The sequence below is a fragment of the Asterias amurensis genome, chromosome 19 (assembly GCF_032118995.1).
Source record: "Asterias amurensis chromosome 19, ASM3211899v1".
Taxonomy (NCBI): domain Eukaryota; kingdom Metazoa; phylum Echinodermata; class Asteroidea; order Forcipulatida; family Asteriidae; genus Asterias; species Asterias amurensis.
In genome coordinates this window covers 7,307,366-7,323,449 of record NC_092666.1, presented here as the reverse complement: position 1 = coordinate 7,323,449, position 16,084 = coordinate 7,307,366, and the positions used below count along the sequence as shown (strand labels likewise).

At 37.9% G+C, this 16,084-nt stretch overlaps 2 protein-coding genes across 7 annotated transcripts in view; one reads left to right on the top strand and one right to left on the bottom strand.

The window, feature by feature from the left end:
• The window catches only part of LOC139951825 (uncharacterized), a 5,267-nt gene extending 2,331 nt beyond the window's left edge, over window positions 1-2,936 (top strand). Inside the window, exons 2-4 of the mRNA XM_071950891.1 lie at window positions 9-93; window positions 788-926; window positions 1,884-2,936. Of these exons, the coding sequence (XP_071806992.1) occupies window positions 9-93; window positions 788-926; window positions 1,884-2,354 (695 nt within the window). The 3' untranslated portion in view covers window positions 2,355-2,936. The remainder of the gene's footprint in view (window positions 1-8; window positions 94-787; window positions 927-1,883) is intronic.
• Window positions 2,937-3,280: 344 nt separating this feature from the next.
• The window catches only part of LOC139951264 (roundabout homolog 2-like), a 127,106-nt gene continuing 114,302 nt past the window's right edge, over window positions 3,281-16,084 (bottom strand). For 5 of the 6 annotated variants that reach the window (XM_071950060.1, XM_071950061.1, XM_071950059.1 and 2 more), the window contains 5 exons: window positions 14,458-15,114; window positions 12,791-12,886; window positions 11,672-11,854; window positions 11,058-11,132; window positions 3,281-10,179 (listed from right to left, as the gene is read on the bottom strand). In XM_071950060.1, coding sequence (XP_071806161.1) covers window positions 9,962-10,179; window positions 11,058-11,132; window positions 11,672-11,854; window positions 12,791-12,886; window positions 14,458-15,114 — 1,229 coding nt within the window. In that variant the 3' untranslated portion in view covers window positions 3,281-9,961. The remainder of the gene's footprint in view (window positions 10,180-11,057; window positions 11,133-11,671; window positions 11,855-12,790; window positions 12,887-14,457; window positions 15,115-16,084) is intronic. The other variant, XM_071950062.1, reaches the window with a different exon arrangement.

Genomic DNA, 16,084 nt, shown 5'->3' with positions numbered 1-16,084 from the left:
GCCTCCAGACTTCCCAGGGTACCGCAGTCAACCCCTCCCTGAGCACCCTGTGACTCCGCCCCCAACTACTATCCGTCTTAGCATGGACTCAAGGTATGCACAAATTAAATTGAAAGGGCCTTACAGGATTCAACCATTTTGCTGTCAAATTGTTGTCCTGACAGACTGAACATGTCTTATTTTGAAGTCTGAAAGTATTTCATAGTATAACTACTCAAAACTCATCTGTTCACCTCGTAATTCCGACACTACTCAAAAGAGATTTTCAAAGGTGTTACCGCAAACCTCATCTACAATAAAAAGATTCAAATCCTACTTGTTAACGGGTTAAACCAGAAAACTATGCATATAGAGATAACAATAATAGTAATCGGTATTTATATAGTGCTCTGAAGGGCGTTTCAAGGCACTTAAACATACAGTATTTTACGCAAAGTATGTGGGACTACGTTTGATTTATGAGATATACTCCTTTTACATGGCACCATGTAATGGTTTACAAGTCGCTGTGGCACAAAATGTTGCAAATCAAACCAGGAACACCTGGGGCAAACCCCATTTCCTGATAAGTGCACTGGCTTCTACACAACACACAGGACCAACGGCTTTATGTTCCATCTGAAGGACGAAGCAATGGTGTCTTGCTGAAGGACACAAGTGTAACGACTTGGTGCGCTTAACCGCTCAGCAACAATACTTAAAGATAAAGGTCGGATTGGAGTAGCAGTGGTAATGTAAAAGGCAGTAAACAAAATACTCACGACAGTTTGGTGTTTATTACAATTAGATTGGACTTTGTCACTGAACAACGAACCCAGTATCCAGGACATGACACAAGGAAGCATCCTAAGCCAGCTCTGATGACCAAAGATCCAACGGAGTATATACCACCCACAACCAAGTTTACTACAACTACAACAAATAAGGTATGATAGGAGTAACTATAAATATAAATATGAAAAGTAAACTTTGAAGGAGTTGTGGCTCTGAAAAGAGCCGGTTTGGTCTCGACGTTTCGATTAGTATACTCTGCTCATCATAAGGTATGATAGCTTACACAGACTCATGAATAATACAATAGTGAATGGGAAATAACATGTGAGTTCTTGCCTTTATTAAAGGCAGTTGCCACTATTGGTAATTACTCAAAATAATTATTAACATAAAAACTTACTTCGTAGCGAGTAATGGGGAGAGGTTGATAGTATAAAACACTGTGAGAAACGACTCCCTCTGAAGTAACGTAGTTTCCGAGATGGGGGTAATTTTCCACAAATTTGATTTTGAGACCACAGAATTACATTTTGAGGTATCAAAATAAAGCATCTGAAAGCACACAACTTTGTGTTACAAGGGTGTTCTTTCTTACATTATTATCTCGCAACTTCGATGACCAATTGAGTTAAAATATTCACAGGTTTGTAATTTTGTGCATATGTTGAGATACACCAAGTGAGAAGACTGGTCTTTGACAATTACCAATATTGTCCAGTGTCTTTAAAAGACAAAACATTCACATTTTGTTGAAGTTTGATCTATGAAATTTAGGAGAGAAAATGGTGATTAACAACTTTGAACTTGATTCATAAAGACACAAGTTTCAGAAAACTGGACACTTGGACTCTTGGAAAAATCTGATAGTCTACTCCGCAGTAGTAGAATAAAAAAAGACAGTTCTCTAAAGATCAAACTCTACCTAGCAAATAGATTACACACATGGTGTTACCGCAAACCAAATATATATTGATACCTCACTATGCAATGCCTCAAGTGTTAAATACATAGTATATTGATACATTAGCTCGTTTTTGTGAATTAGTGTATTATTGGTGAGCAATCAGTTTAATTGTTACATTAAAAACTATTTCATTTATCCCTTCTAGATGACCTACAAGCCAATTGAGTCCAAAGATGCTTACGTTGTGTCTAAAGCTCGTCCAATGACCAACACACAGAGACAACCAGCCAAGTTTGACGACCAAACAATAAACAAGCGCTTCTACAAAGACTGGGGTGTCAAGGCTCGCATACGCTACGGTGATTTACATGAAGCTAACATATACGTACCAGCTCTAGGTAAAATGGCCACCGAATCAGAGACAATGAATAAGTTTGAGGGGAAGACATTAGATCAACCCACCCGTCCGTTTGTTCCCGCTAACAAGCCTGTTGAAGAAGCAGGAAAGCATGATTTCCGCACAGTACACATGGAGACATACAAGGGGAAACGTAAACCACTGTGCAAGGCAGAAGCATATATTCTTCAACAAGAATTACTGAGGCAGAAAGGTCTTGGAGGTACTGGTCCTCAGCTTACACTGGATGCCTTAGAGCCATTAACAGCCACCATTTAAACTGGACAGTTGTAGGCAATGAATATCTAGGGCTTTTGGCACATAAATAATAACAACCATATTTGGTAACACTCCTTTTTCCAAAGGATACAAAGCTAGGTATTTACTGCAAGGTGAGTGGGACGAAGTTTGAAATGTGAGACCTAATTCTTAGAACCATTTAATGGTTTACAAGGTGCTGTGGGGCAATATGCTGCCAATCCAATCCAGCCACGAACACCTGGGCGAACCCCTTCTCTTTTTGATAAGTGCACTTGGTTCTTTTACATGCGTAACCCAATAAATGGGACAAACAGCTATATTTCCCATCCGAAGGACGAAGCGATGGTTAAGTGTCTTCCTTAAGGACACGAGTGTTACAGCTGGGGGATTTGAACCCACACTCTGCCAAACAGAAACACCAGAGTTTGAATTCGGTGCTCTTAACCGCTCAGCCATGACCATTCCGCATGTTTGCAGTGTCTATGCTCACAGCAATACCTGACCCTTATAATGACTTTCATTGTTCTAGGGTAAGGCTTGGGCCAAAAAAATCCTTAGGAAAAATATTGTAAACACTCAAATTGTACCTGTACATACAAATCCAAGATCATTATTATTGTACATGTATATATTTATTGTATTAAAATTGTATATACATGTAGATTCTTGCTTTTAGGGTGGTAAAATTCGTGGAAACTACTTAAACAAATTTTAACGAGAAAATAAATGTTTTTTTATGCACGTACATGTATGCAACATGATAGTGTGATCCATGTTCATTCATTGTGCATCATTTGTTGGCCGTTTGTCTAGGTTAAACATTTTCATTCTCTTGAGCTTAATTTTATATCCTACTACATGTATGTGTGTACAATCCTTATCCAGTTTGGTGGATATAAATTAAACAATAAAAGAGAGACGTTCACTTTATTGTGGAGACCGAATTGAATTCTTGTTTCAAGCTTCTGAAGGTTTATTGTGCAGTAACTTATTACATGTACATTGGCTGGCAGGTATTAAACTACATGTACACACTTTATGTCTTAGTAAGGGACACATTGCCTCTTAAAAAGGATTTGGGTACTTTTCCAAAATGTCCTTAGATTTACATCAAACTTACAGGGTTTAAAGATAATGATATACTACTAAATATTACTTACTGAGATGCTGTAGTTTTTGAGAAATTAGTAAAACAATGTCATGAAAATACCTTTGTAAATGATTAAAATAATTTTCCTCTCATGAGACGAAAATTATTTTCATGACATTGTTTTACTCATTTCCCAAAAACTACAGCACCTCAGCACGTAGTATTTTCAGGGAAGCTTTCTACTATCATTATCTTCAAACTGTCGAAGTTTAATGTAAATCTGTGGACATTGTGATTTTTGTCCTAAAAAAGTTACATAGACCCTTTAAAGCCATTGGACACTTTCGGTACAGATAAGAAAGAAAAAAGTTCACAGATTTACAAATAACTTACAGGGTTTACAGAAGGTCATGGTGAAAGACTTCTCTTGAAATGTTATTCCATGAAATGCTTTACTTTTTGAGAAAACATTAAAACAATATCAATTCTCGATATCGAGAATTACAGATTTATTTTAAACACATGTCATGACACGGCAAAACGTGCAGAAAACAAGGGTGGGTTTTCCCGTTATTTTCTCATGACTCCGATGAACTATTGAGCCTAAATTTTCACAGGTTTGTTATTTTATATGCAAGTTGTGATACACGAAGTGTGGGCCTTTGACAGTACTGTTTACCGAAAGTGTCTAATGGCTTTAAAGGATTTGAGTAGTCTTTGTAGGACACAAAATACAAAGTCCACAGATTACCGTTAAACTTACACAGTTTGAAGATAATGATGGTAGAAAGCTTTCCGTAACATATAACTTGCTGAGGTGATGTAGTTTTTAAAACAAGTCACATAAATTATTTTAGCAATCTTAGTATTAACCTGAGTTATGGTAACTATACAGTTTAAGGGTAATTATACCATAACTAGTGAATACAATTTGCATGCTAAAACTGAGATGAAAATTATTTAACTCATTTCTCATAAACTACAGCACCTCAGTTATGAATATTTTTAAAGGAAAGCTTTCTTCCACCATTATCGTCAAACTGTGTAAGTTTAATGTAAATCTGTGGAACTTGTGTTTTGTGTTACAAAAAGTACCCAGACCCTTCAATTGAATCATCCATTCCTAGCACTAGAAATGTATCAAGCATGTAACCCCTATACAGCACTGGGATGCATAATAACATGTTATAGCCATTTTATAGTTAAAATTAGTAATAAATATACCCCCAAAATGAATACCTCTTGTCAAAACATTGCAAACCGATTTTATCAAGCGCAAAGATTGATCCTACGTAACTGCTTTTAAAAATAAAGACAGTTCATCTTGAGATAGATTTGAGAGCTTGGAAAAATTGGGATGCTGTTCGGTAGGGCTTTGGTTGGGGGTCGCCAAACGCACTCATAGTCGGTTGTGAACAGAGAATGTTTTGTGTCTGACAACCAATGTTCTCTTGGTAAGTTAGTACATGTACCAGAATATGTACATGTACACAAATTAAGTACATCTGATCCACACACTAAGTTTGTTCCTTTCTGGCTCCAAAGCTGTCATATGTTTTTTAATAAAAGTTTCTCGTTTGATCTTTCAAAAGAGTCTCTCCTGACTTACTATAACAAATCTGACAAGGAGTTAAACCTTTGCATAATTAAAACTGAAATGCAAATATGAATGAACATTATAGGCTTTAAGTTAACATTGCAAGGTTCTGCCCACAATGGTCACTGCCAGAAAAACCACCCAGCACTCTGGATTCCCCAACCACCATTCGAAGAATTTCCTCTGTTTCGGACCACCACACATTTTCCAAATGTTTAAATTACACTTGCAATTTCTTCTTTGATTTCAGTCTATTTATATAATCTACCATGTAACTGATCAATTTCGCAATGGTTTCCAGGGAAACATTTTTCCACCATTACAGACGTCCTGGGCAGAACCCTTACATTGTAGGTTTTTGTTTGGAAGGTTGCCATGACTTTAACTGAATGAAGTTGTATACGCAGTTCTGAAATAACAGTTATTGACCTGAACATTTCATGTACATCGATGTACATGTACATATGCTATGTATATCAACTTCTATAACTTTTCATAACTTGACATTTCATATTTGTAGTAAAAAGCAAGCAGATATACATTTTTTTGGTTAAGCATGACTTAATATTTTTATTTATGTGTGGTTTAAAATATTCTGTCTTCTCCAAGATGACAAAGTCATCTTTATATTTTCTCAAGATAAGACAGTCTTGAGCACAAACTGTAACATGAAACTGCAGAAATGCAGATTGTTTGAAATGTCAATAAATATTTGAATACTTGGATTATTAGTCTCATTATTGTGTGGAGACTAAATTTAAGGCTGAGTCACACTGCAGCGATAACAATAATGATAACGACGCAAAGAGAACGCAATCTATTGGTTGAGTTGCTCCACGCAGAATACGCCCACACTCATTCAGCCAATCGAGAGCGTGCATTTTTTAATGTTTTCATTCTCGTTATCGAGGCCTGTTTGACCGGGCCTTAATGCAGCAGTTATTGAATCTGAGACTGCATCTTATTTAGAATGTGACCTTAATGTGAATACAAATTGTGTACATTAATCTCTTTATTACAATCAAATAATAATGGCCTAAAAGCACTGGACCCTATTGATAATTACTCAAAATATTTGTTAGCATAAAACCTTACTTGGTAACGAGCAATGAAGAGCTGTTGATAGTATAAAACATTGTGAGAAACGAATCTCACTGAACAAACGTCGTTTTTGAGAAAGAAGTAATTTCTCAATAAAATATTTGAATTGAATAAGATACCTCAGCTGAGGTTTCGACTTCAGGGCATCTGAACGCACACAACTTGTGCGACAAGGGTGTTTTTTTCTTCCAATATTACCTCACAACTTTGACCGCCAATTGAGTCAAAATTGTCACAGGTGTGTTATTTTATGCATATGTTGAGATACACCAAGTGAGAAGCCTAGTTTTTGACAATTACCAAAGGTGTCCAGTGTCTTTTTAAAAAAAAAGTCCAATACATCTTGAGCATGAGACAACATCCATTGTTTCCTTATAACTAAACTAAGGAATACCAGCCATCATACAAGCTTTCAAAATCTCAAGGTTCGTCAAAACATACTGGCAAGATATTAACCCAACTGATTATATAAAAAGCTATAACATGACTAGTTTAATTGAAGTTGCATTTACAGTACATAACACTTGCAAAACCAAGCCTTTGGTTTCAGTTAAATAACATTAATACCATATAGCTGTGTTAATTAAAAACCAAAAAGTGGATGTGAAATATTTACATTCTTGCAATATATACAACTAAGCTAAATAGTTTTACTTAGAACTGAATACATGTACAAATATATGAATAGCGGCATTAATCTTAATAACGAAATAGTTCTCAGAGACAAATTGGCACTCAGTAAATACATGTACATGGACAAATTTAATGAAAGCAAGCAACAACTAATATCAAAAAACAAACAGAACTAACTGAGATAAAAACGGTTGATTCCTTGAACAAAAAAAATTAGTCTGAACTGCAGATTACAATTAAGCGTTAAAAAACTGGTAAACAATATTAACTTTCGCTGGTTACACTGTGAACACCAGCACAGTAGGTGCCCAACATGTCAAATAAGGGCACTATTTCCAAAAACATGTCCTGATGAGGGGCGCTAAACTCTGACTAACATACTCTTTTAAAAACCATTACTTTAAAGCACTCCAAATGCATCTTTGGGCTAAAGAAAATGGACTTTGCCAACCCAACACTGTATGTATCACCATAACCTACATGTATATAATATTTACATGTGCTGCAGCTGATTTCATGAAATGCTAGGATTAATCCTATCTCGAGTCAGGACGAGTAACTAGTCCTAACTTCGGATGGGTTCAATGCGTCCTAACGTCTATGGATTTGGAACTTAACTCCTCCCAAGTCCTAGATTAATCCTCAGCTAGGGAGTTTGGTGAAATTGACAGCTGGTACATGTATTTGTGGTAGGAAAATTTAAGACCACCCCGCCCCCTGAAAAAACAACAGCATAAACAATTGTATCGATTTGATGAACATTTGCATGACATTAGGCTGAAGACCACATCTTAATGAATTCCAGACAACATAACTAAGATATCTGGACATCTTAAGATCTTAGTTTCATTTATTCATAAGCAAATATGGATGGCAAATAGAAGACGAAGTAACATTAACGAAATTCCTCAAAACTGAGAGAAATTCTGAGCAACCAACGATTGCATAATGAAAACACAACTTTATTAAAAAATGATGGAAAATGATGCAGAAACTAAAGGCACTGAACAGGAACGTTTAAGGATTTGGGTACTTTTTGTAAAACAAAACACAATGTCCACAGATTTTCATTAAACTTACAACATTTGAAGATAATGATAGTAGAAAGCTTCCCTTAAAATATTACTTGCTGGGGTGCTGCAGTTTTTCAGAAATGAGTAAAACGATGTCACGAAAATAAGTCTCACATGCTAACAAACAATTTGCCTCCTGAGGCGAAAATTATGTTCGTGACTTGTTTTACTCATTTCTCAAAAACAACAGCACCTCAGCAAGTAATATTTTAAGGGAAGCTTTCTATCATCATTATCTTCAAACTGTGTGAGTTTGATGTATCTCTCTGGACATTGTGTTTTGTGTCCTACAAAAAGTACCCAAAACCATTCAACAGACTTGCGGCCAAGAAGACCATCATATGCGTACAAAAGTATCAGAACTAGAAAATATGCAGCGACACACAACATTTATCAGCGTAGCTATCGAACCAAGGTGGAGAACAACAACAACATAGACATATTTAACATGTTAGAAAATAGTTTGATATTTCTTGCAACTTGAGGTTTATCTACACAGTCTATTTAGACAATTAGTATACCCTGTTTACCTTACTGCACAATATATACTTCTTAACTACTTGTTAATAAGTCCAGAATAGCAAAACTTGGGAGGTTGGTCACAGTTACCAGGGCAAGTAATATATACATCTTCTGAATACTCGTCACTCCTGCACTATCCCCCCTTGGCTTTGAAACACTGATCATCAGCATTTGCTTAAAGGGACACGTTGCCTTGGATCGGGTCCATAAAAAGCATTTCATAACGTTTGTTATGTTATAACGAAAGATGTTTTAAAAGTAAAAAAAAGTACAACCATGCTACAATTTAGCAAGGCACCCTTGCTAAATTGCTCTCATGTGAAAGGGGCTTAAGACACATCAGTTTGGACTAGGTTATTTAACTATGGCAAGCAGTCCAGCATTGTACTCAGTGCTTATTAACATAATAATGTGGGAGGCTAATCATTCTTACTCGCAGTTAAGAGCTGAATTGCGAAGGACGCGGCTACAACGTGTTCGAGAAGCAGGCATGCAAGGGCGCCCTTAGCTGCCAGCCACATCAACCCATTATGACAACGGAGCACAGCCAGAGATTGCAAGTGTTTGATTTTTCCCGAGGGAGGAAAACCGGATGTTCTGGAAAACCCTTGTGGCACAGCAGAGAACCAAGACACAACTCAACTCACATAATGGCCCTGACCGGGTATCGAACCAGGGTCACCTTGCATTTGGTGAGAGGCGAGCGCTTTACGCACTTAAGTCAACCATGCCCAATAGATGCTTAATAAAGAACAACAATAATCAGGGCCCAATTTCACAGAGCTGCTTAGCACAAAAATTTCATTAGCATGAAATTTCTTCCTTGATAAAAACAAGATTACCAACCAAATTTCCATTTGTTGCATATCGCTTGTTACAGGTATTCAGCTGTTGTTTGCTTATCCTAAAAATCACATGGAAATTTGGTTGGTAATCCTGTTTTTATCAAAGCAAACAATTTGATGCTCAGCAAATTTCGGTGCGTAGCAGCTCTATATGAAATTGGGCCCTGGTCAAGTATGAACCAAAGATAACAGTGGCTTCACACACTCATAACCAGTAAAGAATCTAATATTAATTTGGGTTTTTACCCGTACACCGATGCTGGGCATCTCGGTAATGTAGTTGGTGAGACACTGCTCTAGAATTTCAGAGGTTGTGGTTTCGAATCCCACCCAAGTAATATGCCTATGATATTTTGTTCACAGGACTCGGAGGTGAAAGTACCGAGTATACAGTGCTAACACACATCGGTGTATATGGGTAAAAACCAAAATTAATATTCTTCATCCCTGATGTAACTTTAACATAATAAATCGTTTGCAGTACCCGCTGCTAAAACATGATCTCCGTGGTCTAGTTTGTATGACACTGCTCTAGAATTGCAAAGGTCGTGGGTCTGAATCCAAACCGAGTAATATGCCTAAGTGATGTTTTTTCACAGGACTCGGGGGGAAAGTACTGAGTATACGCATCGGTGTATATGGGGTAAAAACAAAAATTAATACAGTAAAGAATCAAAATGTCTTGGACATCATTTAGTACAGCATACAAAGTACAGTGTTGGAATACAAAAAAAGGGTAAAACAGTAATAATAACTATTTCAAATTACATTTCAGCATTCTCCATGGCAAAAGCTAAGGGATTGGCAGTTACTGTTAGTCCACTATGGTTAGTATCTTTAAGGATTAAGGGATGATCTTTCCTCGCGTGATTCGATTGATGGGTAGTTGCAGCATCTCTAGGTGGTGCGGGTATTGGTTTAAACGTAGTCATTCTACCGTGGTTATCAGGTGCTGCTTGAGATGTAGACGCTGGCTTCTTACCTAGTCAAAGTTTAGAAGAAAATATCAACCGTTTATACAACTTAACTTTACATTTTTTTATTTTTTTTTATTTTTTTATATAGTGGACACTCTTGGTAATTACTCAAAATAATTATTATCATAAAACCTCACTTAATTACGAGTGATGGGATAGGCTAATAGTACAAAACATTCTGAGAAACAGCTCCCTCTAAAGTAATGTAGTTTTCAAGAAAGAAGTAATTTTGCTCAAATTTGATTTCGAGACGTCAGACTAAGAATTTGAGGTCTCGAAATCAAGCAACTGAAAGGACACAACGTCATGTGACATGGGTGTTTTTTTCGTTCATAATTTTCTCGAAACTTCGATGACCGATTGAGCTCGAACTTTCACAGGTTTGTTATTTTATGCATATGTTGAGATACAGCAACTGTGAAGACTAGTATTTGACAACTACCAATAGTGTCCACTGTCTTTAAATTCATTTATATTTTCTATGATATTCGTATTTATATATTTTATTAATGGATATGTACTTGTTTGTATTTGTTCAGCCTCTGAAGAAGGTCCGGTTTGGATCAGAGGCTAAGGCCATCTACCCTACTCATTACATATTTTTTCTTTATAGTTTTATTCTTTATATGTTCCCATCTCAAATTTGGATTGACAGACTTTCGGGTCACAGCGTTTTAGTACTCTTTTGTTAATGCTGTCGATTTCACAAAAATCTTCCTAACTTAAGACTAATCTTAGGACTTAGGATGAGTCCCAACCCTGCACTGTAGCAAGCAGACCTTAAGATTAATCCTAAGTTAGGATGAGTTACTCGTCCTAATTCTTTGTGAAATCGACGGCTGGCCAGCTTGAACTTGGTTGTCTCTGTTGAATCCAATATTACCTGCAGAAGCGCTTATATGATCATTATGGTCTCCTTGATGACACCCTTGCCCTCCAGATCGTCCATGTTTTTTACCTACACCACACAAAAAAAATTGGTAATTGTCAAAGTCTAGCCTTAACCTAGCCTTATCTGTAAATTGTAAATTGTAATTTTATTCTTGTCTATTTTTGCTATGCCTTTCTTGTATGTATTGAATAGTCTCCTTTACACAGGGAAGACAAATTTCATGTTTTTTATCATGACAATAAAATATTTTAATCTTTAATCTTTAACAGTTAGTGTATCTCAACCTATGCAAAAAAAAAAAACCTGAGAAAATTTGAGCTCAATCGATTGTCGAAGTTGAAGAGATAATAATGAAAGAAAAAAACACCCTTGTCAGACGAAGTTGTGTGCTTTCAGATGCTTGATATCGAGACCTCAATTCTAAATCTGAGGTTTTTAAATCAAATTTGTGGAAATGTAGTTCTTTCTCGAAAACTACATTACTTCAGAGGGAGCCGTTTCTCACAATGTTTTATACTATCAACCTCTCCCCATTACTCGTTACCAAGAAAGGTTTAGAGTAATTATATTAATAATCTGGTTTTGGAGTGTGACTGTTTTTTTACCTGCTCGTGGATCTGTGACCGTGGAGCCCACAACATTCATTCCAGAACTCTGGGCTGCTGCTGCTACTGCACTAGCAAAATCAGCATCAGTAAAGAATGAACCATCAGAACTTTCACTAACACTGCTATGACGACCACTGCTAGAACTACCATTCATTGATGACCAGGATCCAAGCATAGCATCTACAAGTCAATCATATCAAATAATGTACTACAATCAATGTGGTTGTCTTATATCTCTTAGATTTTCAAAAGTCCAATTTGACGCACCAAAGGACTAAATGAATGAGCTTTCATGTGAAGGCCGGTTAATAGTCGGCCGCGCGATGGAAATCTTGACTCGTGTTCTTAAAAACACAGTTTATAGTCAATAGTCATCGCTGAGGCGTATAAACTGTCGCGCGACCGACTAAAACCCGGAGCAAGTTCGAGTGTGCACAATGGTTAACTAAAGGTTGACTATTTACACTCGAACCCAGGCTGGACAACCATTGGTTGACTACTGTGGTCAACCATTTGGAACCAGTCTCGAGCCCATGGTTTCTTCACTGGTCCCAATACCCTGTTCCATTCTAACATATGTAAAGCGCAGAAGGGAACCAGTGACACTTTACAGCGAAAAGGCGGAAGGTTGACTAGACTTCGAAATGAGTCGTTCGAGTGAGTGCGTCACTGCGCATGTACATTGCTGGTCAGTAGTCAACCACGGGTCGACTAAATGTGCCCACTTGAACTTAATAATAATAATAATAATAATAATAGTAGACCATTTTTATATAGTGCTTTTCACGCCCGAGGGGTGTCTCAAAGCGCTTCCGACATTATAACCCCTGGTCACTGGGCCTTAAATCATTCCTTAAACCATCTCAGCTCCCTGGGGAGTATACAACCTGTGCGTAATATATGCACTACTTGACTAAACCAATCACATGAACCATCTCTGCCTTCACAGGTACCCAGCATTTACCCCTGGGTGGAGAAAAGCAATTATTGTGTCTTGCTCAGGGACACAAGTGTCACGACCGGGATTCGAACACACACTCTGCTGAACAGAAGCACCAGAGCTCCAGTTCGGTGCTCTTATCCGCTCGGCCACTTACTCCCGGTCTTGATGCTTACCTGTACAATTACTACCAGATTCCATGTCAGTCTCGTCACCTCTATCAGGCAATGGTTGATGCCCATAATCATGAGCTGTGTGATTAGCAAGCAAACCTATGTAGGAATACAAACATATCAAAGTCATTAGTCAACTCTACCATCAGAATCCATCACATCATTATTTATATACCAATACAAACCACAAGGGAAGATTTTGACAAAATTGGGACACCGCCACGTTAATCCAGAGGTCGTTGGTTCTAATCCCAATACTTTGTTCAACCCCAAACATCATTATTTAATGAGGTAATGCACAGTGTCGTAACCACGTCATTTTTCCTCAAGTCAAGTCAAGTCACAAGTCATTTTTGTCCAAGTCAAGTCAAGTTGCAAGTCAACAAAATTGGTGATTCGCTCGGACTCCAGGCCAAGTCAACGCCTCGAGTCAACAACACTGGTAATACAGGGTTCTGCCCTTAAACCCGCCCGGCACTCGGGATTCCACAAACACCACTGGTAGAGTTTCTGACCAACACCCTTTTAATTTTTTTTTTTAATTACACTTGCAATTTCAAAGGTTTTCAACGTTATGTAAAATTGGTATCCGCAGCCATTATTTTTGAGCACTTCTTTGATTTGGGGTCTATTAATATGATCTACCATGTAACTACTGATGCATCTTACAATGGTTTCCAGGGAAACATTTTTCGACCACTAAAGAAATCCTGGGCAGAACCCTGGTAAAGGAATATCAAATCAGAGATAATTTGGTTTTTTTATTAGTTACGACAAGCTGGCATTTATAGAGCGCCTTTTCCATTGGATGCAATGTGCTTAGACATTTCTAACACAGATGAAAGTTAAATCAAGATTTTAAAGCGAATCATTGATTCTCAACATCCACATTAACGAAATCCTACTGTGAGTATCTTATGCAGGCCTATCAATTAAAAACCTTTAATGCAGTTGTTATAACAAGAACATAAACAGGCCTGTGAGTGGACCCTTAACAAAAAAGAGCTGAAACACTACATGATGTAAGAATGACTAAGTAGCGTCAAGTGAGTGCGCGTTGCCTGCCTGTCTTGATAGGCACCTATGTAGGCCAAGACCAGGGGCAACGGAGGCGATGGCCTTTCGTGGCCTGGGTGTAATTCCAGGCTTAGTATTGTTTAGGATAGACTGAATTCAAATTTGATAATCTCTAAGTCAATCGCGACTTTTGAAGGGCACCAAGGCCAAGACCAGGGGGCAATTGAGGTCATGGCCTTCGTAGCCTGGGTTCAATTCCAGAGGCCAGTTTCACATTCGCTCGGCCGCAACGGCCTGCCAGATCCAGGACCGCTGGGATGGGCTAATCGCTTGCACAGATTCTTGTTCAGGAAGTACGTCATGCGCACAGTGCATATAAATGTGGTGCTGTGTGAGTGTGATGCATGATGGGTTGTGCATTAGAAACCAATGACAGTGCATGATACGTTTGCCCATCCCAGCGCCTTTGGTTAAAGCAAGGCACTGGGGACGAGCGAAAGTTTCATCGCAAGACAAATTGTCAGTATTACCATAGTGATTTGTATCGTGACATCACACTTAGGAACTACGACTGGTTTGCAGCCAATCTTAGCTCTTTGTGAAATCGGCCCCAGGCATGGACTATTGTTAGGATAAACCGAGTGCAACATTACCTGTATTACATGTGACTGGTGGACCAGACTCCTCATTATCAGACAGTATCTCACTCTGTGACATGTCATCATTAAACTCCAATAACTCTTTACCAAGCTGCTCATGTCTTGGATCCTCAAATAACCGCTTTGTTGCTAAACAGGATCCCCCTGGATGTGACTGAGTAGCCTCTGTGGGTCTATCAGGTACATCGTGACGGGATTGCTGCATACGATCTGCAGGGGAACCACTCCTATTGTTGCCTAGTTTATTAGGCATCGAGTTTGTTGGCTGTGGTCTATGTGATATTGCTGGTAGCATGACCCCAGGCATGGTGTGTTGTGTATCTGCAGTGGTGATGTTATTGGGAGATATAGGGTGGAACTGTCTAATAGGGGGTGTTGGAGCTTTCTTTCTATTGCGATCATTTTCTTGAGGTATCTTGCCTTGATTCATGTGTGGGTTAGCTGCATATGAGCAGGGTGGTGCTTGATTCATATGTGCATTAGTAGTAGGCGCGTGTGAGCAGGGTGCTAGGCAGGGTGTAGTGCCAGTAGGTGAGTCGATGTCAGTTGGAGGTTGTTCAGGAGGTGGGGGCAGTAACTCAGTCCAGTTGCGTGCAGGTTGTTGTTTGGAGCCTCCTCTATGACGGTTTTTCTTTCTATTTCCTCGTGCACCTGTAAATAAGCAAATCATCTTGTATTGCAGAAAATAATTTTGTATTTACACCAAAAATTGGGGAGGTAGTGCTTTCTGCTCTACCAGCCAGGCTTCGGATTGATGATACCCAAGCCAACATCCGTATGGACTGTAAAAAGGGGCAACCCTGTTTCAGGAGTAGGTGGCAACGACCTCTGGAATAAAAAATTAATTGTAACCAACACCTTGAAGAGGCCTTCAGGCCTCGTGAGTCTAGCAACGTGCATAAAAAAAAAAAAATTTTAAATCATATTGACCGGAAGGTCAGTGGTTCAAGTCCTGCTGAAGTAAATTTTCTTTGTTCCACCCCAAATTATTTAGCTAATAAAACTACTAATACACATACAAATTTATATGGTGCCTAATCTATCGAAAAACATTGCTCCGTGGCACTTACAGGGAAGCGTTTAAAAACAAAATCACTAAATAGATAAACACAAAGACATTGTCAGAATTAAAAACAAGGTATTAAAATCAGCAAAAAATTACAAGTGAAAAATGACAAGCAATTAATAGAAATATACAACATACAATAGAAAAACACAGTATGCAATAAAAAATATACAATATACAATAAAAAATATACAGTATTTCAAAATGCAAAGGTAAGTAAATGTAAAAACAGACCAGCTGTGACCACTAAAAATAGAGACATACACCAAAACTTATTACCCCAACAAACCAACAACTAGAAAATAAGTGCTAAAAAGAGACCTAAAATACATTAATACGAACTGCTCAATTGATGTTTCTAACGGACAATCAACCATCTTGTTTTGAAACTATGTTCATTTGGTATATTATATGCAAAAACCAGGGATGTATGTGGTATATACATGTAGGTTCATAGCCTGTTTAAAGGATTTGGCTACTTTTTGTAACACAAAACACACTGTCAACAGATTTCATCTTTGAGACGCAAATTATTTTCTCGACTTGTTTGACCCT